At 35.3% G+C, this 25,483-nt stretch overlaps 3 protein-coding genes across 3 annotated transcripts; 1 reads left to right on the plus strand and 2 right to left on the minus strand.

Moving 5' to 3' along the window:
* The first annotated feature begins 7,063 nt into the window (after nt 1-7,063).
* Nucleotides 7,064-12,659, plus strand: LOC112741795 (vacuolar-sorting receptor 6). The gene is made up of 13 exons (XM_025790906.3): nt 7,064-7,604; nt 8,257-8,949; nt 9,188-9,276; nt 9,423-9,492; nt 9,585-9,668; nt 9,769-9,845; nt 9,938-10,019; nt 11,114-11,196; nt 11,317-11,380; nt 11,468-11,596; nt 11,946-12,049; nt 12,151-12,265; nt 12,363-12,659. Exons 1-12 carry the CDS (start codon nt 7,100-7,102, stop codon nt 12,262-12,264), a joined length of 2,094 nt encoding a protein of 697 aa, XP_025646691.1. The 5' UTR covers nt 7,064-7,099; the 3' UTR covers nt 12,265; nt 12,363-12,659.
* LOC112741796 (uncharacterized) lies at nt 10,862-14,351 on the minus strand. The gene is made up of 4 exons (XM_072213923.1): nt 13,416-14,351; nt 13,105-13,209; nt 11,931-12,030; nt 10,862-11,516 (listed from the first exon to the last, which is right to left on the minus strand). The coding sequence occupies exon 1, from the start codon at nt 14,214-14,216 to the stop codon at nt 13,422-13,424; it is 795 nt and encodes a 264-aa protein (XP_072070024.1). The 5' UTR covers nt 14,217-14,351; the 3' UTR covers nt 10,862-11,516; nt 11,931-12,030; nt 13,105-13,209; nt 13,416-13,421.
* Nucleotides 14,352-22,563: 8,212 nt separating this feature from the next.
* On the minus strand, nt 22,564-24,087 carry LOC140178531 (protein FAR-RED ELONGATED HYPOCOTYL 3-like). Its single transcript, XM_072215706.1, has 5 exons — nt 23,925-24,087; nt 23,833-23,837; nt 23,103-23,651; nt 22,733-22,817; nt 22,564-22,580 (listed from the first exon to the last, which is right to left on the minus strand). The coding sequence occupies exons 1-5, from the start codon at nt 24,085-24,087 to the stop codon at nt 22,564-22,566; spliced, it is 819 nt and encodes a 272-aa protein (XP_072071807.1).
* Between the last annotated feature and the right edge of the window lie 1,396 nt (nt 24,088-25,483).

The raw sequence follows: 25,483 nt of genomic DNA on the forward strand, positions 1-25,483 counted from the left end.
CCAGTTCAGTCTGGTTCCGTTCGGTTTTTCCTACCAAAACCGAAAACCGAACCGAACCACAAAAAAAATGCACAAATTATTTTTTTCAGTTTTTCGGTTTTCGGTTTGTTCGGTTATCGGTTTTTTTGGTTCGGTTGATAGGTTTTGTTCGGATTGGATCGGTTTTGAACACCCCTAATAACTAGGATGGGATTTCCAGTTCTCATACCTTGCCAAGAGTGTTTCTAGTTATTAATTTACTTTTCTGCTATTTAATTTCCCTGTTCAACCTTTCAAAAACCCATAAATATACCTTTTTCCATAACCAATAATAAATCATACTTCCCTGCAATTCCTTGAGAAGACGACCCGAGGTTTAAATGTTTCAGTTATTAATTTTATTAGGTTTGCTTAAGTGACAACCAAAACTTTTGTACGAAAGGATTTTCTGTTGGTTTAGAAACTATACTAGTAACGAGAAATTATTTGTGGATTTCTTTACTAGCAAGAATCAGTTCGTCAAAATGGCGCCGTTGTCGGGGAATTGCAATTGTGTGCCTTATTATTGGTTATTGTAAATATTTTCTTTTGCTGTTTATTTGTATTTGTTTTTATTTTTGTTTCTAATTTTTATTAGTTACTATAAGTTCTCACCCCGTCGCTTTGAGTTTGGTTCTAATGTTGCTATAAGGAATGGAAGCTATAACAGGAACATGCGTCAAGGTCAAAACAATCACAGATGGAAGGAGCCACGAGGATCTGATCAACCCTTTTGGCAACAACACTTTCCAAAGTACCATGGACAACGACCATTCTACAATGCATGCCAAGAAAATAGTTATGGTGGACCCTCTCGTGACAAACCACCTCCACCAAATTACTATGGTCAAGAACCATTCCGAGGTGCATACCAAGATGATAGATATGAAGGACCCCCTTGTAGCTACCAACAAGCCCCATCATATGCCAATGAACCACCTCCTCAACATAGCTTTGAACCACCATACTCACAAGCCAACCACAACCATTCACCACCATATGACCCTAACCTTTATCCACCCCAATTCCAATCCAATTACTCCCAAGAACTACCACTTCCATATGCACCATGTCCATATCCATCAACCCAAGAATCACAGGCTCGCCTCAAGGAAACAGTAGATCAATTTCATGCAACCCTTCATCAACTAGAGCAAGCGATAAATCAATTAGCTTCCCGACGTTCGGACACTCAAGAAACTCCCATAGCTTCATGTGGAGAATCTAATGAAGAACGTAGTATGAAGGAGACACTAGAAGCTCCGGTGGACAGTAAAGAGCATGACTTTGTACTGGAACAAGTAGAGGAAGCTGCAATTGTCGAAGAAGAAGAATTAGTTGAAGACTTAGGAGACACTGAACCTCCATGGAAATCAAGAGTTGTGGAGAATTCTGCCCAAAAATTTGCAATCGATGCTAAGGAGGATAGTGCACAACCCCCAAAGCATGTATCTTATGAAGAACTGGACGGAACAGATCAAGAAGTGAGTTTCCTTGGTAATGATGATCATGAATCAACTTCTCCTAATGATGACCTTGCAGTCATAATTGAACTCTTTGAGCTAGAAGAATCTTCCCCAAGTGAGTATGAAGATGATGTGGAGGTAGATTTTTCTCAACCTCCAACTTATGACTTGAGTGATGAGGAAGAAATTGAAGATTTTGATCAAGACAAGGTTGCAATTGAAGAGGTTTGTTAGGAATTGGAAGAATTCACAGAGGAGTACAAGGAAGTGGAACTTGCAGAACCACCGGAAACACCTCTCCCACGGCCACTACCACCTAATACAAGTTTCAAGTGGGTAAAATCCTTAGCCTTTATCTTTACCTTTCCACTTGAATATGATTTGCTTGAAACCGATGGCCAGCTTAGAGCTCTTTGTGGCTTTAAGAGTAAGAGGGAGATGGTTGGTAATAACAGTTGGCACCTAAGGTTCAATATGGTTCCACGCTCCAAATGGAAGTGCAAGGATTGGTATAGAGCTCGATTGAATGAATTTCGGAAGAAGTTTGGGTATCTCAGTGGAAATTCAGGTTGTGTACTTCCCGGTTGGAATAATGAAGATAACAGCGAAGACGGGTATTGAAGCAAAGTTTGGGATCCTGGAATTTATCCTGACAATCAATACTCCTGGAGTCTGAAAACCTGCTTTGACTTGCTTGAAGGCTTTACGTGCCTAGTTTGGGACCCCGGAGGCTACTGAAATTGCAAACATTGGTAGAGATTTATGGATGAGTTCAAACACAAGCCACCATGACAAGGAGCTCATCAAATGTCCAACTTAAGGACTTTAACTAAAAGTGCTAGGTGGGAGACAACCCACCACGGTATGATCGTCTCTTTTTCAATTTTAATTTTATTTCATTTTTTTGTTTTAGTTTCATTTTATTTTATTTCATTTTTCCTAGAATCATTCATAACATCTGCATCTTGCATACTGCATAAAAAATAAAAATAAAAATAAAAAATAACACCACGCGTGCGCATGGGCCACGCGTGGGCGTCGACTACAAATCGACGTCACAATCCAATGCCCAGAAAGTTGGGCTGGAATCGTGCGGCTATTATGCGTTAAGCACAATTTGGGCCACGCGTACGCGTCAATGACGCATACACGTCACTTTCACTTCACACCCACCACGCGTCGCGTGGAAATTATTGCCCCCTCAATTGAAACAGAGAGTTACTCCAAAACGACGCTGAATTTGTGCGTTTAGTACAATTCTAATCGACGCGTACGTGTGCTTCACGCGTATGCGTCATTTTCATTATCCCACGCTCACGCGTTCGCGTGATCCATGCATTTGCGTGGATTTGAATCCACTTACCCTCGACGCGGAACCCTAGCCCTCCTCGCGTCACCCTTTTTCCCCCCATCCCTCCCTCACAGCCTTTCCTCTCCACTCTCTCTTCCCTCTGCAACTACCACCGCCGAGGTGGCACCGAGGGACTCACTGCTTGGCGGAAGGCTTGGCGGTAGAGGAGCAGCAGGGACCATAAGATGACAGTAACACCAGAAGCTTCATGGCGGACCCAATTGCATCATCAGGAGATTCAACGAGGCGCGTCTTCAACGCGATGCGGCTGCGGAAGAACCCAAAGGGAAAACCTGCGAATTCGGGTTGATGACAACAATGAGGAGGAACGATTTTGGCATCAGCTCCATGCATCAAGTCCTCGAGATTCTGATGGAAGCTCCGATGACAATGGGAGAGCTCTGTGAGATTGACATCGAGGAAGAATAGTTTAGGTTCTATTAGGGTCGGGCATTAAGGGGTGGGGTCGTTGGGTGAATTTGGTTCTGGTTGTTAGGCTGGGTCAGTTCCCTGGCCCAAAGCCAAATCCAAAAAAATAAAGATTGGTCAATATTTTTTATTCATTTTATGTTTAAATTGATATTAATAATTTTTATTTTTTACTAAAAATATTAGATCAAGTATGTCCGTTAAAAAAAATAATAAAAACTATATACATGTACCAAGTTTACTATTTGTGTCGTAACTTTTGTAGGTAACCACCTAGGGTACTAGCCAATTGCAATCAATTAGTATATGGACTGTAAAAGAAGTTCAACAAAAAAAAAAAAACTAAATCTACACACCGTAGTACAAAACTGCGCCACTGCACTACGCTACCCACCACCTTCCCTCCTTCAAAATCGTCCACGTTGCCTCCACTGTCTATCGAGTCCTTTTTCTGAAATTTCTCTTTTGGAAGGAACGTGAATTTAAATTATCATGAGAAACATCCAAAATCAAATAAAAAAATATCTAAAATCAAATAAAAACAAGCATCCAAAAACTAAAAAAAGAAACATTCAAAACATAAGAAAAAGAAACATCTAAGACTTATAAAAAAGGCACATTCGAAACTTAGAAGAAAGCAACATACAAAACTAGTAAAAAGAACTATCCAAAACCTAGAAGAAGAGCACAGTGTGTGGCGTAACCACGACAGTTGCTCTCTCGTGTGTCATCGACCGTGGAAGACGAGAGGAGTTGGAGGAAGAGGGGGGTGGCCTCGCAACAAGAAGGGTTAGAGTAGAGGTGGCCAATATCACGATGAAAAGGGTTGGAGGAGAGGATGTAGCATTGCGATGAGAAGAGTAGAGAAAGGGAGGCTCGGTGACGCGGTGACAGGAGATGAATCAGGAGGGCATGGCGGCACGGCGACACAACTTGGAGAAGGAGGGTGCGACGTCGTGATGAGAGGAGTTGGAGGGAAAGGTCGTGGTGTCACAACGTTATGGGTTGGAGTATAACGTGCGTGTTTTTTGAGCTCAAACCTGGCTTTTTTTTAAATTAAGTTATTTAAAAAATTAGCTGTTAGGTTGCATATAGAGTTAGTTACCTATACTTTCTTCTTTTGTATTGTCTTGTGAATCAATACAATACAACGACGCTAATGTTTCGAGACTTAACTAGAACCAATGTAATTTGGGTCTGAATGTGAGATCTAAATTCCTTTTAGATGAGAGGTTCCTTTGTCTCCTCCAAAGAAGTAGTGCCATCTGAGCTCTTTGGAGAGATTACAGGTGATACCTGCAAGAGACTCTAATATTTAAGATAGTAAGGGTTTAAGCAGGTTTTGTGTTGATTAGAGTTCAAAGAATTTATGAGGGTGCCAGGGTATTTATAATTATAGGTAGTGAGCCAGTAACTACTTCTAAAGTGATTTTACTTTTGCTGGTGGGTAGTTACTCCCTTTTGTTATGGAAGTTATTCAGATCTCATTTTTAGATTAGTAGGAGAGATTGTAGGAGTTAGCTATTTATTAAAACAAGTCGTGTTAAATCCATATCGTTGTGGTCGACCTCCGAGAAGTCGAGTAGGCTGTAGTATGGATCTATACTCTTTTTCTATAGATTGTTAATTGAGTTTTTAATCATTTTAGTTTTGACTCTCATAATAAACTAGTATATGAACAGTATTTTTACTTGAAATAGAATTTTATGAAGTTGGACTCGAACAATCAGATGATCAAGCCAAAATATCAAACCGTAAAAAAATAGTTTGTGGTCTGAATGGTCATGTAGAGAAAATATTATTAAGTAGAATGTTATAACAATTTATTCTTCAACCAATAAAAAAAAGGAAAGCAAACTATAAAATATAAATAAATTTGATTTTTTTTTCATGTTTTCTGTGTGTGTATTAGAATATAACTCAGCAATAAGCTTCAATGATCCCTTTTAAAATTATAAATACTCATCAACTTTTAACATTGTATCCATATCACTGTATGTAAGCTTAGTGAATTTAACTTCAAAGAAACTCCTTAAAAGAAAAGAAAAAAGCTTAATGAATTTAATTAGTTTACATAAATTTAAAGATTATAATTATAATTCCGAGTGGTAGCTTACGCATGTTAAGTCATTAACATAACCCTAAAGCACTTAACGTGCCTTGCAAGGCGAGGCCTTTAACCAATCAACATCATCGTTTTCTAATTTCTATATTGACTTCATTTTTCAGAAGACTCTCTCCTCAGGTAAACCCTTTAAATTTAAAAGCAAACCCCCACAACTATAAGAATCTTCTATATTCTTGAACATTGACTAGCCACTATGGAGGAAATAGGAATATCCTTTAATTAGCAATTTTGTAAACTTTCCTCCTTATTTTCCTAGGGAACTTAATTAAATAAAAGGCATCATAAAATTGTTGTGTAATTTTTTGAATTAAAGAAAATGCTAGGAAGATAATATTATTTAGTAGAAAAAGAAAAAACTAATGTTAACCTAACATTTTTCATTTTGTTTAGCATGTGTTATTGCTATTTTGGAAATATTTGTTATGCTTCATTGTCAAGAATCAAGATAGACCAAGTCAATTTGAAAGTTATTTTTTATTTTTATTTTTTTAATACCGCAGAAAACATGTGTTAATGCTCAAACTAATGAAGATATGAATTGATCGGCAAGAATTACTTTGTTTTTCTTTTACTTTTTTTGGTGGCGGATACCAATTTAATTTCTAATTTTAATTGTACTAATATTATCATTCAATATTTGTCATTCTTTGAAATCATGTTAAATTTAGTAGACCTTTCTAATGAAGAGTATATTAAATAAAATAAAAAATTACATAGGTTTTCATTTTTATATAGTTAACATGTTCATATATTCGCAATAGATTATTAAATAATCATATATGATGAGTTCATGTAGACCATAAGAACCCGAATTAAAAAAAAAAGCACATTTTTCCTTAAGAAAATAATTTAAAAATGATTTAAAAAAGCGTATCATGATGTAAAAACTTTCGTAAATATATAAATTGTTTTTTGCGCGCGTAGATAATTATCTAAACAAATAATTTATACTTTTAATATATTAAAATTAATTTTTCATTCTTTCTTATCCACCATTAGGGTAAGAAAGTTTTATGGATACATCTAAGTATGAATAAGTAATTTATGTTTTTATGGAAATATGCTAATTAAGATACTAAAAAATATTATATAATAATTTAATTAAATATATTAAATTTTTTAATAATTTTTAATTATTATCTTTATATAAAATTATTTTTCCATAATAAATAGTCACTAATTAGATATTAGAGATTGTCTCATTGTAAACGACTATTTTTCATAATTGAGTTGTATTGGCATAAATAATATGGTGATTGGCGATAATAACATTAAAGAGATAATAACTTAAAAATTTCTTATTTAATTTAATATTTTTAAAATTTATACATCTAATATTTATAATTTTATATTTATTACATATAAAATTATCTATTTATTCTAATAGTAATTAAAAATATAAAAAGTAATTATAAATTATTTTAGCTTAATTTTTTTTAAAAATATTAGAAAATTATTAGAACATATTGTTTTTATCCAGCAGTTAGTCAATAATATATAAAGATATAAGTTAAAAATAGGTTGTTAGATTAATGAACGGAATAAATTATATTGAAATGGCTAAAAATACTAATAAAAAATAATAAATTTGGCTGTTTTTTGAGTTTTTATTTTTTTTAATTTTTCAGACTTTTTTCGTAATATAATCTGGAATGAGTCTGTAAAATATTTGGGTCAAGAATTGAGATATATAGGTCAGTGTCTCCTATGACTATGAGACAAGAGCATAGTAGTTCCCCTGGCTCGTTCTCTGAACCTCCACTCTCTTCCTTTCACCTTTCGTTTACCATCTCTTTACGTCACACCCTTTACCCTTCACCCTTCGATTACGATACACAAACCTACCTCCACCCTTATTCAACTACTTCTCTTATATATTCTTCAACTCTTCTCTTTATCATACACAACAACACTTCTTCATCCATGGTGCTTCCTCACTTTCTTCCCTTTCTGCTCTTCTTCTTCCTACTTCTTGTTGCTGATGGCAGGTTCGTGGTGGAGAAGAGCAGCATCACGGTGCTGTCTCCGCACACCATGAAGGCCAAGCACGACGGCGCCATAGGAAACTTCGGTGTTCCTAACTACGGAGGATTCATAGTGGGATCCGTACACTACCCTGACAAAGACTCTCATGGTTGTAAGCCTTTTGAAGGTGATAAGCCTTTCAAGATTCACTCTTATCGCCCCACTATTCTTCTCCTTGATCGTGGAGGTAACTACTTCTTTTTCATTCTTTTCGTTGACTTTTTTTACAATCACCGTTGACTTCATTCATCCACCACATGCTAGTTTCATTCTTATGTGAAACTCTATGCTCCTGTGTTTTCTTTTAGCGATTTCTGAGATTGGTTATATCTAAAGATAAGAGTGGTTCGTGATTTGTTGTATCAATGATGATGATATAATTTATGCATCTGTCGATTAATCTTTTTTTTCTTTTCTTTTTTTTTTTCCCCTGTTGCTTTAATGTTTTCTCTTTTTGTTTATCGTAAAATATTGTATGTCCCACAATTAAAGTCTCATACTATTTCCCTTTTTGTCTTTTGGCCCTCAATTTTGTTTATATTTATTTCTTGTTCATACACAATTCATTAATTAATCTCATTTAAACTCCTGCTCCCATTTCCGGATTACATTACAAGAAATGCTTCAAGCTATCAGAATTTATTGTTTTTGACCTTATTTAGCCATCAATTCAATTTCAACATATTTTATCTCATACTTTTAAACGATGATAACTAATTAATAATAAAAAATAATAAATTTTAATAGTATAGAAGTCCTCTTGTCTTATATTCTCTTCCTTGCGGAGGAATACCTCTTTAGAGTTATTTGAATGATGTATTTGTACTTGGCACTGGCAGAGTGTTACTTTGCGTTGAAGGTATGGCATGCTCAAATAGCTGGAGCTGCAGCAGTGTTAGTAACTGACAGCATTGATGAGACCCTAATAACCATGGATTCTCCAGAAGAGAGCAACGATGCAGATGGATACATAGAGAAGATTCAAATCCCCTCGGCGCTGATCGAGAAATCCTTCGGCGACGAGCTGAAGCAAGCACTGAGCAAGAAAGACGAAGTCATGCTTAGAATTGACTGGAGAGAATCAGTGCCTCACCCAGACAACAGAGTGGAGTATGAGCTATGGACTAACAGCAACGACGAGTGTGGCGCTCGCTGCGAAGAGCAGATGAATTTCGTCAAGAATTTCAAAGGACATGCTCAGATTCTTGAGAGGGGAGGCTACACATTGTTCACTCCTCACTACATAACCTGGTTTTGTCCCAAGCCGTTTGTAGAGAGCAGACAGTGCAAATCTCAGTGTATAAATCATGGAAGGTATTGTGCGCCGGATCCGGAGAAGGATTTTGGAGAAGGATATGAAGGGAAGGATGTGGTGTATGAAAACTTGAGGCAGTTGTGCGTTCATAGAGTTGCCAATGAGAGTAACCGTTCTTGGGTTTGGTGGGATTATGTAACAGATTTCCATATCAGGTGTTCTATGAAGGAGAAAAAATACACCAAACAATGTGCTGAAGATGTCATGAAATCATTAGGTAAATGCTTACTGCTTTTGCCTTTTATAATCAACACTAATCTTGTACACTAAAAATAAACTACCAAATCAGTTATAAGTGTTAGAATCTAAAATACACATAAAAAATATGTGAAACAACATACAAATAAATAGTGGTTAATTTGATAAGTGATTTTTATTGTTAGTTTTTAGTATGCAGATGACATTTTTTATCAATACTAATGTATATAACTAAAATTATGGTGTGGATGTAACAGATTTGCCTATAGAGAAAATTAAAAAGTGCATGGGTGACCCCGAAGCTGATGTGGAGAATGAGGTGCTAAAGAATGAGCAACTACGCCAGGTCACATTTTTTTCTTTCTCTTTAAATCTGAATTCAAAACTTTGTAAAAACTTAAAATCTTCCATCAAATAACACAACCTTATATATGGATTTGGTCATTCATTCCATAACATTTAGAGGAGTTTTCTTTCATCTGTGAAATTCAGATAGGGCATGGATCTCGTGGCGATGTCACCATCTTGCCAACTTTGGTTATAAACGATGTCCAGTATCGAGGTTAGTAACTTAAATACCTATTTCACAGACATTCTGCTTAACTCTCAATCAAATATTGTGAAGTATGCTCTATCGTCGACTATAATTTTCAGGAAAATTGGAGAGATCTGCTGTTCTAAAAGCTGTATGTGCTGGATTCGAGGAGACTACTGAACCTCCAGTTTGTTTAAGTGGAGGTTGGTGTAAAACTTTTGAGTTATGAAAAGTTTTCACGCCATTTTATCAACATAAGTATGATTTCTAAACTTGTCATATTGGTTTGTATGTGCTTATCAGATATTGAGACTAATGAGTGCCTTGAAAGAAATGGAGGATGTTGGAAGGATGAGAGGGCTAACATAAGTGCTTGCAGAGTAAGGAATATCCATAACCACCATTTTTCTTTCTTCAAAGATTATTTATATGTAAATATCATTGTCCATGTGTGTGTGTGATTTGTTGGCAGGATACTTTTAGGGGAAGAGTTTGTGAGTGCCCTGTTGTGAAAGGTGTCCAGTATAAGGGTGATGGTTATACATCATGTGAAGGTATGCCTTCTTTTCCAATCTAACAAACGTGGTCTTCCATTTTTTTTAAAAAAATTATTAAGAAAATTCAGTTCGTTTTGAAATCATAGCTTTTTCTTTAAGATTATGTTGACATCATAAGAAAACAGAGACATTTGTAAATTAAAAGGAAATAGCTAGTTTAGTTTGACAACGACAACCGTCAACCAACCTTTTTTCTGGTACGGTCGGCTTCATGGGTTCAATAATCCTATTGTGTTATTTCATCAATTTCGCATATAAATAATAATTAAAAAAAAACTCAAATTTTAAGTTTAAATTAGTTCTAATGGTTTGCAGGAGCATAGATTTATATAACAGTTTTAGTTTTAGTTTATGAGACCTATTGTAAAAGTCCTACATTACCTATTTTTCTAAGGTTTTTCTTCCTCTATTAGCATAAATACCCTTATACCTGTGTTGTGCAAGTTAAGTTATATGTATTCTATTCACATTGTTTAATTTACACGATAATGATTTTCTTTTTAATTAGACAATGTGAGATTTCTAACAGTAAATATAATAAAGATGTCTTAAGGCACATGTTTAAGTTTAGTAAACATTTTTAAGGAATTTTTGAATTTTAATTTTAATAAATGAACAATAAATAGTCTAAATACATTGGGAATTTAACTTTGGAATTTTCTTATACAAAAATTTTCTTAACTAGTAACATTAAGATTTGCTTTAGCTAAATCCATATAATAAACTAAACTTAATAGTATACAAATCTATGCTCCGCTTCATTTACGCTACAAATTTTTCAAATTTCTGTCTTGCAGTTTTTTCTCTTTTTTTTTTCGGTGTCCTGTTTTGCTCTATAATAATACAAAACATTCGTATGTCAATATTAGTAAAATATTCAAAGCTCAAACATCTAATCCAGGGGGTCCACGGTTAATACATAATAGAGTGAACATACTACTGAAGAACAAGAAAAGAAGAAACTCATTACATGATCTCCATTCCCTATTTAAGAGGAAACTTGTTTTCTTACATGTTTTATCTGTGATAATCAAAGAGATATTCCAGTTTTTTCATGGTGTTGCTGAGACTTGCCTTGCCTTATTTTACAGCTTTTGGACCTGCAAGGTGTTCAATAAACAATGGAGGTTGTTGGTCAGAAACTAAAAACAAATTAACTTTCTCAGCTTGCTCAGTTTAGTACTGCTTAACCAACTCTTATTCACGTTTCTGGTTGTTATAAAATAGTAAATATTTATTGAATCACTTTCCTTGTTATGCTTCAAAGCTTACTGAATTCAGTTTATGTGTAAAGGAATTTATAGTAAATGGTTGTCGTTGCCCAGTTGGATTCCATGGGGATGGATACAAATGTGATGGTAATATCTGTTTCCACTCATGCAACTCAAATGACTAATTTTGGAAGAATATAATTCTATTCTTAAACTTCTCTTTTGGTTTGATAGATGTTGATGAATGCAAGGACCGAAGCGCTTGTCAGTGTGATGGCTGCACCTGCAAGAATACATGGGGTAGCTATGATTGCAAATGCAAAGGAAATCTTCTTTACATGAGGGAACAAGATGTTTGTATTGGTAAGATACTAAGCTAAGCACGAATAAGATTATAGTTTCAGATTAAATGAATCAGACTATAGACATGGATTTTTAAGTGACAAAATAGTTAGTACTTAATTAAACATTCAGTCTAAAACCTCTAATACCAATTGCTTCCAATGCACTACATATTCATTCAAAATAAAAGCGCCAGATTTTCCTTACTGTAGGATCCTTATATGTTTTGTTCAAAGGTGGATTAGTTATTATGACCACAATAGTGTGCTAAGCTAATCTACAAACAGATCATTTCAACACAGATTCATTTTACTCAACACCTTAGGACAGTAAATTTACATGATAAAAAACTTGCCTGTTAACAATGCAGAAAGAAGTGGATCAAGATTTGGGCGGTTCCTCGCATTTTTGGTGATAGCAGTTGTTGCAGCTGCCAGTTTAGCCGGTTATGTATTCTACAAATACAGACTCAGGGTAAGTTGATTTCCAGAAAACAGATGGCGCAAACAAAATATCCTCATTAAATTGGAGATCCAAGTTAAGCTCCACATTTAATTATCTCTACCTTCTTGTAGGCTTACATGGACTCGGAAATCATGGCTATCATGTCCCAGTACATGCCACTAGACCAGCAAAATAATGTAGCTCATGCCGAAACTGAACCTTTACGGTCACAAGGCACTGTATAAGGTTTTTACTCTGTCTTTGCCTTACAATTAATTTGCTTTGAGTTTTCCTTTGGTGGAGAACAAAATTTTCTTACTTAACTACTATCTGCATTTTGCAGACATAATCTAATAATGGCAAAATGATTGAGCTACACACAGTAAAATCCAAATCAGAGAGGTGGGGTATATGAGCAAGATTGGCGATATTCATGACTTGACAGCAAAGAATGGTTCACAACTTTATAGTTTAGTGTAGGGCAATTATGCAAACTATTTCGTGCATACATAAATATTTCCTAGAATACCATCTAGTTTTTGGTTTTTTGTAAATAGAATTGTTGAGATGTAATGGCACACTTGTTTTAGTATCAGGATTCAACATAGATACTTCCCAATACAAGTAAAGACTTTGGTTCTTTTGCATGGTCTTAAAATATAATCATCTACTGTAGTTCACCAATCAATATTTCACTCAGCATTTTGCAGTAGATGATGGTAATAAGGTATAACATCTTGTATGCTCTTATGGGGTAATGACCAGATGGCTATCCCTTTTACCATTAATCTAGTATTACTCAGAGCTCTTCATTCGTGACAGTGAAAAAGTGTAGCAAAGGGAGGAAACTGAAGGCATGAGAAACGGGGCACTTGTAAGCATGCATTACCAACTTCAATTGGAGAAGAAATTCTTTTCAAAATCATTGCTGGTGTTTTTGCAGCAGTGATTTAGAACATTAGACCTTTGCCAAACGAACAAGTAGAACAATCTTATGATAGACTTATGGTTATTGGTACGAACATAAAATGATACTGTTTATCTGAAAATAATCGATGCTATTGGCATGTGTAAAGTTGACATACCTTAGTTGAAGGATCAATATCTCCAATTGGTTTTTCCTTCACATTTCAAAGTCCATTCTTTACCACTTTGATGCTTCTTTAGTTTGTTTCTTTTCAAACAATGAACTGAAAATAAAAACACCCATTCACTTGGTACAAACAACAATTTTATCTTATAGTACAAACCCTAAAAACATTGCTCTTGGCTTAAAAAGTTGCCATTAAGAATTCCTAACAAATCAACAATAACAACTAAGTAATTTCAGCTAAGCATTTTTAATCTAATCATGCAACAAACATTCATTCTTATCTAATTAACAGTAACACCTTACCTGTTTCTACTCATTCCACCGAGCAATGACGCGTTCCAGCACCGCCAAAACCCTCTCCTTAGATTCTTCCTCATCATCACTGCCGCCGCATTTCTCGAATCCCAAAATTGCATCGTTCAACTCCACCGCATCCTCCACCCTCGCCTCCTTCAACATCCCCCGATAAATCCACTCCCTCAAGCCGCCACAAGAAGAAGCCACCACCTCGCCAGCCACCACCATGTCCCTCGCCGCCGATAAACCCTCGAACACGAATCCGTTCCTGCAAAGACCTTCGACGACGACCTCGTAGACCTGCCTGGTCGGGGGGGAGGGGGAGTCAGGGCGGCGGAGCCAGCGGAAGACGGCGAGGGCGGGCTTGCACATGCGGTTGTTGAAGTAGGAAGTGAGGAGCATGAGGGCGATTGGGGAAATGTGGTGGTGGATTTGAGGCGCGTGGCGAAGGCGCGTGAGGAGGGAGAAGGTAGGGGAGGTGTCCGGGTGGGAGGTGAGGGAGTGAATAAGTGGGGAGAGAGGGAGAGCGTGGAGAGGAGTAGTGGTGTGGAGGACGGCGGAGGTGAGGCGGAGGGCGGTGGGGAGGTGGTCCGGTTGAGAGAGGAGGCGGGGGAGGAGGTGGTTGAGATTGGAGAGTTGTTGTTGTGTTAGAGGAGGATAAGGACGTGTTTGGGGATGGGAACTTTCTTGCTTTGAACAATAAGAATAAGAGGTTGAATAGTGTGGTGATGGTGGTGTGAGAAATGGGGATTTGGAGGGACCGTGAAGAAGGCGTTGGAGGAAACTCATTTTGCTGCTCCTCGCCATTGCTACTCACTTGTCAGTCACTCAGTTGTCACTACTAAAAGTCTAAAACTAAAATGAATCTGTGTTTTAAACTCCTTTTTCTTTTTTTTTCGAAGGGATCTATTTAAAATTTTTAATTAATTTCCGCTTAATTTGCTTTCCGGTAAGACCATTTCCAGACTTTGGGATTTTTTTATATAAATTAAATAAATGTATTATTTACGAATATAAATAATTTGTAGTATTTTTACAAAATTATATCGTATTACATATTTTGTTTATAGTGTAAACGAAATAATTTTAATATATTTTGTTTACTGTAAATAAAATATGTAAAAAATTTTAAACACGTATTGGAAGTTGATATACTCCACAGATTTCGTTTATAATATAAATAAAATACGGTATAAAAGTATCATTTTTAAAATAATAAAACGGTATTAAAATATAATTTTAAATCGATTTAAAAAATTAAATTTGATACCTCTTAATTGAGTATGGGGAGGATATGCCATTTGAATTATAACTCATTGGCTATCTCATCTATATTTTAACATTTAAACTAATAACTTTCTCATGTTATTACTCTATAAATCAATTTTAACTCAAGTTACATAATTTAAAACTGCCAATTTAATATAACAAATTTTATAAGATTTTTCATGTATTTTATTATTTAAAATGTTCAAATTATATTAAAATTTTTAAATTTAAATTATATATGGTTTAAATTTTGTTTATTAAAATTTTTAATTTTTTTATGTTTTTATTTTTTTTAGTACTAATTTAAATGAGATGGTTTTTAGAAAATAATGTGATGGTAGTTTCAAATTACATTATTTGATCGTTTTAAATAGATAGTTTTAAATTACGTGTTTAAATGGGCACGCAACTTGAGTTAAAACTGCTCGTTAAAATCCGTCTATCTTCCATATTAATCAAAACGTTTTCATTGGTAGAATGACAAATAATAACAAACATAACCGAATTTTATTAGTTATTAGTTTAAATTTTAAAATCGGGCCTGCTACACATCCATGTAACCATGTAATCAAGTTGGCCCAAACCCAAAACAACTAATGCGCTTCCAATCTCATAAAAAAAAACATGACTTTCACGCGCCCCATACAAAGAAACGACTACTTCATTCGCGCTTCATTATGAAAAAACGTTCATTCTTCTTCAATACATACGAAACCGCTCTGTCTCTTCGAATCTCTCTCAAAATCACTCAAACTTTAGTCATGTTCTCTGCGAAAACCACTACTGCAGCATAATCGCGAGAAGATTTAGCAATGAACAACCAAAAGATAACGAAAACAGCATCACAGACTACCAAAGGTATGAGAAAAACTTCTGTTCATATGAATTCTTGCAATGTCGCATTTCTCCTAGTTGCATTTTAGGTTTACTGAATTGATTTTCTTCGTTTAGTATATCGAACTATTGTGAATGCATTTCTACATTATAACTAGGGTTTGGAATGAAATTTATTGTTGTTTTTATTCAGTTCAGTAGACAATGTAACTAGCGCTTTGAAATTGGTTGTTACTCTATTCAGTACTTTTTTTGCATGTAGAAATACTATTCTTGATGATTAAAAGTTGAAAACGATTTATTCTTGACATGAACATTGTTCGGTTTGGTGGCATTCTTGAAATACTATGATTGAATTTTTACAGTAGTATAACTAGGATTTTGGAATAAATTTTGTGGATATTTTTAAATTTGGCCAAATGAATTTTATTCGGTTCGGTGGCTTCCTTTTGCTTTGTTCGGTGGCTTTTAATTGACTTGATTAAGATATACATACTTGTGTTTATTGGTGTATTGAGTGAAGTATTGACCAACCTTTTTCCTTACAGCAAAACAGAACAAGACAATGGCAACAATGAAGGAGAAGCCGCACTATAATGTAAGCACATTAAATATATTTATCCGCTTTCATTCGAATAATATCTATTTTGTATTATAAAACTTGCAGAAAACTCATTATTGCAGATGTCAAACAAAGGCAATGGCAACAGTGTACAGGGATATGACTCAAGAAAAGAAAGATATAGTGGAAGAAATGGGATTTGGTGCCCTGGCACATGTCTCAGAAATGAATGTCTCTCATGCCCTGTTGAGAGAATTGATTAATCACTTTGATGAAGAGAAAGGATGCTTGAAAACTCTCCAGGGCAGAATATACATAACTTCTCAGAAAGTAGCAGCTGCCCTGGACATAACCAACGGAGGTAATACACTTTCCACTTACTGTTTATTTTTAGTTTATTGGTTTACAGAAAATTAAACTGAGTCTTTTTGACTGATTTTTGTTACTAAAAGATTGTAGGGAATCATTTTGATGATAAGGTTGATTACAATAACCTGAATCCAGAAGACAAGGAATATGCTGGATATGAGCGTAGAAGGAGAGGAGAACCGAAAAAAATTCAAGAGGACTTTTGTTGTTTTCATACAAAAGTACTTCTTGTTGCCCACAAAAGTAAGTGTGGCCTCCCCAATCCATAAGCCATCGATCTTTCATGTGGACAACATTCTGGAATGGAATTGGGCAAAACATGTGCTCAACTTCTTGATAAAAGGAGTTGAAAACAAGAGAAAGGGGAGGAAACAGTCTATTGATGGCTGTGTTTTTGTGTTGATGTTGATATACTTTCACGAAACCAAGTTTCCTCGCCCGTTCGCACCTGATGCTCCCCCAGCACCTTGGGTGGCCCATTGGACAAAGAAAATGATGCTTGAACGGATTTCTAGAGAAGCAATAGAAACATTGGTAAATACTCTACTAATTTTTTCCTAAAATTTGGTTTCAAATGTTGTTAAAATACTCTACTAACTAAATAAACTCTATTTTAGGTTATAATTAATTTATTTGTCCTACTGGTAATTGTTCACCATATGAACCTTTTTCGGTTCGGTGGGACCGCTCCCATTGCTTCACCTGATTGTTACTGTGTTCAATTGAGTCCTTGTGCATGCAAAAATATTTCTTTGATTATTAAATAATTATCATGTTTTATGGCTTTTTATTCAGCACATTAGTATCATTCGGTAAAGTGGGTTGCTCATGTTGATTAAATGGTTGTTATTGTATTTTTCATTAAATAATTGAGTCCTTGTTTCTGTTTTAGGGACTTCTGTACAAAAAAGAAAAAGAGAATGAAAAAACAGAAACAAGGAAGTTGGATAAAAAAGAAAAAGGAAAGAAAATAAAAAAGAAAATTGTCAATCTGGATTCTTCTTCGGAAGAAGAAAGATTTTCCAAATTTGAATCTCAATCTAAATCTGACAAAACACCACCGGCAAAGAGAGCAAGACAAAAGAAGGTGCTTGTTGAGAAGGATTCACAATCAACAAGTGAAACTGAAAGCATTCCCACGGATTCAAAAAGCAAAAGTGAATCCGAAAATCGGTAAGTTTAATGTTCATATTGATTTCATTTAACTTGTATTTTCTTAAATTTGTTCTTATACACTTGTTCTTATGTATTGCAAAGAAGAAGAAATCGAAAAAACCGAAACAAAGAAAAGAAAACAACCACCGAAGGTGGTTAAAAAACAAACAAAAAAATGAAGCCTGTGCCGACAAATTCAAAGAGCACAAGCAAATATGAAAGCCAGTAAGTATTGTTCAGCAAATGAATTTCTTTCGGTTCAGTAGTCTTCTAATTTTCGGTTCTGCTTTTTAATTATTTTCGGTTCGGTGGTGTCTGTCAGTTTGGTTGAATTGATTGTTATTTTCTTGTTCTTGCTTATATTTTTCTCGGTTATAAATTCGATGTGTTTGTCTGTCTTGCAGAGAAAAAGAAATTAAGAAAACACCCATAATAAAAAGAAAACAACCGCAAAAGGTGGCAAAAAAACAAACCCAATTTGACAAGGAGTAAGTTTCTCGAATCAGATTTTCTTTTATTGATACTTTCGTTTTAGGTGTATTGATACTTATTTTATGAACTTTCAGAACTGAACAAGCAAAAGACAACGCTACATAAAGAAGAAGGCAAGCGTTGGAGACGATAAGAGAAAAGAGATAAAAAAAAAAAAAAGAAATGATGGAGCTCAGTCAACACACATTGCTCCGGATCAGTTTGCCTCAACAGAGGCACGAAATGAATCCTCTCAGACGTAAGATTCAATTTCTTATACCAAGTTCTTTTCCTTTTTTTGCTTACTTTTGCTAGAACTTTTTGTAATTCCTCTATATTCAATTAATAATATTTATTTATCTTGGTTAGACTGCCAACTATAAATCTCAGAAGTGAACCACTCTTGCAGACTCAGGAAAGCTGTGCACCGTCTGTAAATGCCCAAGACAAAACCAGGTTTGTTGCACTCTTTACTTTCGGTTCGGTGGTTTCCAAAAAAGAATTTGATGTGTTTCTAGATCTCTACTTTTAATCTTGGTTTCTATTTTTAATTTGTATCTTTTTTTTAGGAAAAATACCCCAGAATCCACGGTAAAATATTTTAGAAAAAAGAAAATACATCCAAGAAAGACTTTAAAAAGTTCACCAGTGTAAGTTACAAATATTTATGTTACTCTATCATATTTAGGTAATTAAATTTTGTTTAATTAATCTCGCGGAAAACGTGTTTAAATGTCACTAGCGCTACACCCAATTCTGAGCTACAAATCATTCAGGTTCAACAAGAAACTCATTCTGAACTTTGAAAATGTGAGCTTTCAATGTGCGGATTCCCGTTTCTTAGAACAAATTCTAATTATTCAACATTAACTTCTTCCTTGTTTACATTCTTTAGAAATCCTCTTTCATTGTCTCTTCCAAGTTTTCTTCAGGAAGAGTTGATCAATGATGAATTTATCTATGTCCCTCCAGAAAGTCAAACAAAACAAACCTCTGATAAAGAGTAAGTTTATAAATATTTATTCACCACATGAATCTTGTTCGATTCTGTGGGCTTGGTAATTTTAAATCATTACTGAAATATTTGCTGTTTAATGCAGCATCCCTACAAAAAATAACAACAACAACAACAACAACAACAACCACCTGAATTATAAGTTTTTCCATTATTCACCACATTACTTAATTTAGGTTCAGTGAATTTGGTTATTTTAAATCACTTGATAGATAATGTGTTCAGGATTTAGGGTTATTTTAAATCACTTCAAAATCTATTACTGCAGCAGCCCTCTGGAACCACAGCACCAGCCCAACAAAGAAGCAACAGTGCAGCAATCAGAAGAAGAAGTAGATGTTAATGTGTAAGTTTAACTGCTTATACAAATCCCAATAATTTCACTTCACTACATGTTTTAATTGTAAGTTTTATCTCTTCTGTTTCTTACAGCTACCCTCCGGAACCTAAAAAGCAGGCTGTCGAAATATCTTCACCGAGAAAAATAGAGCCAAAACTTGCGTTGTCTCTTACGAGTTCTGTTATTGAAGAATTATTGAAAGACGACTATTTCTATGAAATTTTTTATGATGAGTAAGTTGCACATAAAAGTTCTTTTTATTAATTTAATGAGTTGTTTTTGAACTATTATCTGTTTAATGCAGTAGCCCTGTGGAAGAAGAACAGCAACCTAGCCAAAGGGAAGATGATATGCCTTCCTTTAACCTTGGGATAAGTCCACAAGAATCTCAACCAACTGATCCCTCTAAGCCACCTGTTTCATAGCTTGAAGTCCTGACAGAGGCGGTTGTAGATGCTGGAGTAACGACAGCATTAAAGTTTGCTGAAGCAACAACTTCCGAGTCACCCTTGCCAGCTGTTGCAGTTTTAAAAACTCCGGAAAAAGAAATAAAAATCTCAAAGGAGTTGATCGAAAAATGTTATCATTGGATGACACATGTAAAAAAGACAAAAGATAGTAGCAATAAATATGATGCAATATTCGTCTTGAAATATGAGGCGCTTTATGAGAGGTTAAGAGAATATTTCATGTCTCTAATGCCCAAAGAACAAGTGCATGCCTCGGTAAATTCTTTCCCAATTGCTTTAACAATAATAATTTTTCTAAACACTCTTATACAGTATATCTCATAACTTTTCTTCGTGTAGGTTGCCAGTATACATAGCATGATTCTCAACCAAATCAAAGTTCGGTGGTATCAGGAACAAATATACATTGTGCCGCTAGATATTGTGGTAAGCTAAATTTCTTATTCACTGCTGATTCATGTTCGGTTTAGTCAGAATGTTAATATTGGTTCACCTGAATCTTATGTGTTCTGTTGAGTTCTTTTGCATGAAGAAAACTTTTTTCTTCATGATTGAATATTTTTCACATCATATTCAGCATATGAATTGTGTTTGGTTTGGTGGAAATTTGATTTAACTGATCTTCGTTTTGCATAATTTTATGTTGGGATACATGGCGTGGAGTACGTTGATAAAACGACAAACAAGGCATACCGGTTTGATATTGAGCAGTATGCCCACCACCGCCAATTTTTTGACAAAAGAAAACTTGCTTCACATCCATTTGTAAGTTGTAATTTCTAAAAATTCTTTAATAATTCTCTCATTTGTTATTTATTTCCACTGAAATATTCTATCATTTACCCACAATTCAGCTATTTGTGCCAATTTGCAACGGAGCTCATTGGTGGTTGTGGATCGCTGATGTCAAGAAAAAGAAATTCTATGTGTTTGACCCTATCAATAAGCCGAAAAAATATATATCTGAATCAAGAGTGATGCTGAACAAATTTGTTGTAAGTTATTTTTCTTGTAAATTATTCAAATAATTTAGTACATGAAATGAGTTCGATTCACCGTTGACACTTTCTTTTTTAAATTTTTGTGTCCCTTTCAGGGATTAATAATTTCTCAGATGAGGGTTTACACTGGGGCGGAACCCTTAATGGAAGATGGGCTGGGAAAAGAAGCAGAGTATATCCAACTGAATGGTCAACGTACAGAGTAAGAATCTTTCTCTTCTATAGTGCTATATTTAATGTATTTTATTTTGTATACTATTAATCGTATTATACTCAATTCTTGCTTAGCTATGATTGTGGAATATACATCATGAAATGACTCGAAACAATTGATCCACGAAAGATCAAAAGCGGGAAGAGATATAAATATAGAGCTTGGACACAAGTAAGTACTTTCTAAATTAATAAACTTTCTTTTTTTATTTCAGTTGGGTTCATTTGTTATGTAACTAATTCCTTTCAATTGAAATGTAGGAAGAGATTGATGACTTCAGGTCCCAATATGGTCCAAATCTTCTGTTGCATGAAATGAACAAATCAGAGAGCAAGTGATTTGGGAATCTGAAGCAATAAGACTGCCAAAGCTATCTGCTGCCCTCTCCAGCCCTTATTGTAAATTCACATCTAGAAATTTAGATAGTAAATAAGATATACTGTGATTCACTAGTTGTATTTGACAATATTTTGTTTAACTTGTTTAAAAAAGCAAACAATGCTTCTTTCAATGTATATATGTGAATATTAATGTAAATGCTAATCTATGTATCTAATATTAATATCAATACTTTTTTCAATGTATTCAATGTACTCATCTGAGATGTTAATTTATAAATCTCTTGGAACTGTCTGGCTGTTGTTTTATTCAAGGTTCTTAGTGATTGCAATCAGTATATTTACCAATACATTAGTAACACCAAAAAAACACAATGAACCGAAATTAATACACTAGCCCAACCGAAAGTTACAAACACACTGTAGAAAAATTCTGAGAGCTAATTACAAAAAAAATGTTTCTATCAATATTCAGTTTCAGAAACACCTGAACCCTAAACCCCTAAACCCTAAACTTAAAACCCTAAAACCCCTAAACCCCTAAAACCCTAAACCATAAACCCCTAAAACCCTAAACACTAAACCCTAAACCCCTAAAACCCTAAAACCCTAAACTCTAAACCCTAATTCCTAAACCCTAAACCCTAAACCCCTGAACCCATGAACCCTGAACCCTGAACCCTGAACCCTAAATCCTGAACCCCTAAACCCGAATCTCTAAACCCTATGCCCTAAACCCTAAACCCCTGAACCCTGAACACTGAACCCTGAACACTGAACCCTAAACTCTAAACCCTAAACACTAAACCCTAAACTCTAAACCCTGAACACTGAACCCTGAACCCATAAACCCTAAACCCTGAACACTGAACCCTGAACCATGAACCCATAAACCCTAAACCCCTAAAACCCTAAACTTAAAATCCTAAACCCTGAAAATTCATCCAAGAAAGAGTTTTAAAACTCCACCAATGTAAGTTAAAAATATTTATGTTACTCTTTTAGATTTTTTTAATAATTTTTGTTTAATTAATCACAAGAAAAATGTAACTAGCACTACACCTGATTCCCGTTTCTCAAAACAAATTCTAATTATTCAACTTAGAAATTAATACACTAAACGAATCGGAAAACTGCATATATCAATATAGAATTTGACAAAAAAAAAGTGACTATTTATTAAAGACTAACAACAGTCAGAAATTAACCCTGCTATAACCATGGTGAACCGAAATTTACTCATGGGTGGACAAAAATTTACATTAATAAAAACTAAAACTTGTACAATCCTCTCTTGGATAATTCATATCTGGTGCATTGTAAAGAGTGGAGCTTGACTGAATCGATGATGCGGAGTCTAAAAGGTTCAACTACAAAAGACATAATTAATTGTATATTAGAAAAATGAACAATTGAATTTTTAACTAATCAAAAGCAAGTCAATTTTACCTCGCTTGGAGCTGTCTTTTTCTTTTTCTTCATGGCATTTGAGATCTTTTTTCTAGGTTTGATCCAAGTCTGTTCTTGGGCCGACCTCTTGTTTTGACACGTGGTGGGCTTTGAAGGTCATTCACATTGCTTAACGTCGCTTCTTCGTGCGTTAACAAACTTTTTCCTTTGCTTCTCTCTTGATATTCTTTCATCTCTGTCATGACCTTGTCAAATCTTCGGTGTAGAATTCCGGTCAACTCTTCAGATTCAGATGCAAATTCACATATATTGTGCGACCGAAACACCAATTCATTAAATCTCTTACTTTTCGGCTCCAGTAGAGGTTCATCTTGGCTGCTCTTGATGTGTGTATGCCTCCTCTTTATGTTCTTTCTCCAGCATTCCAATATGTATTTCGGTGCCACACTATCCACTCGCTCAAAGCAAAGGACGCTTAGGGAATGGCGGCACAATATGCCCCTAGACTCAAACAGCAAGCAATGGCACTTTACATCTCGTGGTACTGCATCGTAGGTGACGACAAACTTGTTGAATGTGGAGTTGGAAACCTGCTCTATGACTTCATATGTTGTGAAATCTAGGGTGGAATGCATTGATCTTGTGATACAATTCACTTTACCTCTGAATTGAACTTGAACTTTCTTGAACTTCTCATAGGTATATAGATGCTGAAATTGTGCCTCTATTGCTGATTTTGTTGCGCACAGTATCACGGTGTGAAAATCTGCAGTATCAAATTCTCTCTCTGCTTGCTAGGAAATTGTTGTATTGCTTCATGAATTATCTCAAGGAGCTATTCCGTCTGATGAACTTGTTGAAAAATGAATGCATCCTTTCGCTCCTTTGTGTGCTTCTCATCCCGGCCCAGAAGTGGTGATCCAAGTAAACTGGAATCCATATATGCCGATCCTTGTACAGCTCTGCAAAACAAACCGAACCTATAAGGTGTGATGAACCGAAAACAATGCATGATTCAGGAAAAAAAATATGAGGATGAAAATAATTCGAATTGAAACCTTAATTACCTGAAAGCCACTTGTTGCCTCCGAGGCCATACTTTGTGAGGAAATCGTTCCAGTTTCTATCAAATGCGTCTTTTGTGTACGAGTTCCAAACAACATAACTCATCTCTTGTTCAATATCGATGTGTCCCTTGTAGCCATTTAGTTTGTTTGGGATCTTCTTCATGATGTACCAGATACACCAGCGGTGAATTGTTGTTGGCATGCATAGCTCAATTGCCCTTTGAATCGATGCGCATTGATCGGTAAGAATGCCTTTTGGTGCCTTCCCTCCCATGCAACATAGCCAACACTCAAATAGCCATTTAAATGATTGAATGTCCTCATTTTTTATCAGCGCACATCCGAGAAATGTCAACTGGCTGTGGTGATTCACGCCAACAAAAAACCTAAACCAAATTGTACCTGCATAAATAAGCGCACCCAGTCCATGGTGAACCGAAAGATATACATTCAATGAACATGAAAATATATGTCACTGAACGAAATACATGTTTGTATTATAGGTGGTGTCAAATGAAACCACGTCTCTGAAATACTCAAATGTAGCCCTGCTTCTTGCATCGGCCCAGAATACATGTTTAATGCAGTGATCGCCTTCAAGGTCGAAAAAGAAATTTTGGTTCTTCTCTTTCATTCTTAGTAGGTACTTCCCAAATTCTTTGGCATCGTCTTCTTCGAAAATATTCCGTACTTCCCTTGTGATGTAATTTCTTACGTCTTTTTCTATAAAACCTAGTTCACGGTGGCTGCCAGCTGCTGCCACAAATGATTGGTAAGTTTTGCTCGATCTGATTCTGGCTTCCTCGTGGGTTTCAATGGTGCAACGCACAAACATGCTAAGCTCCCTGTGTTGTTTGAGCATCTCTGCCCATTCTGGACAGCAAGGATGTGAGTGATTCAGAACAACTATGGAAATTGTCCAAACACCGACGTCCTTCATTATGTGTACTTAAATCCTAGCTGGACAGTTTAACCCAGCTGAAGGGTTTGTCTTCAGAGTTGGAGATATCTTGGATTTCCACCTCTCCTCTCTGGTGCATACAATTAGTTGACTCTTAATTTTGTCTCCATCCCGAGTCGTGTTCTTTATTTTGGTAGAAAAACTAGTAAGTTTGGAATAATGTTTATAGAACTTTGTAGCTTCTTCTAGTGTCTCAAAAATTATCCCCACCTTTGAGACAAATCTTTCATCCACAACACAGCTGGTCTACACCATGAACAGAAAACGTCATTAATAGTAAAACAATTCTATAAAACTTACCGAACCGAAACGTTACTAATAGTAAACGAAAGATAATCCATTATACAAAACCAAATTTGAAACAACTCTATCTACAATTTAGATAGTATCAATTCAATTCAATTCAGATTTAGATCACCTCCGTCTATTCAATTCGATTCAAAATTCAATAATCCAAACATCATCAAATTGATGCGTTTCCGAAGAATAATCCAAATCGCACTCATTCAACTGATTTGAAGTTGATTCATTCATTGTTTCAATTCAAAACTCCATATCGAAGAAAAAAAACATAGAAGAAGAAGAAGAACGACGAAGC

Source organism: Arachis hypogaea, chromosome 14 (assembly GCF_003086295.3).
Source record: "Arachis hypogaea cultivar Tifrunner chromosome 14, arahy.Tifrunner.gnm2.J5K5, whole genome shotgun sequence".
Lineage (NCBI taxonomy): Eukaryota > Viridiplantae > Streptophyta > Magnoliopsida > Fabales > Fabaceae > Arachis > Arachis hypogaea.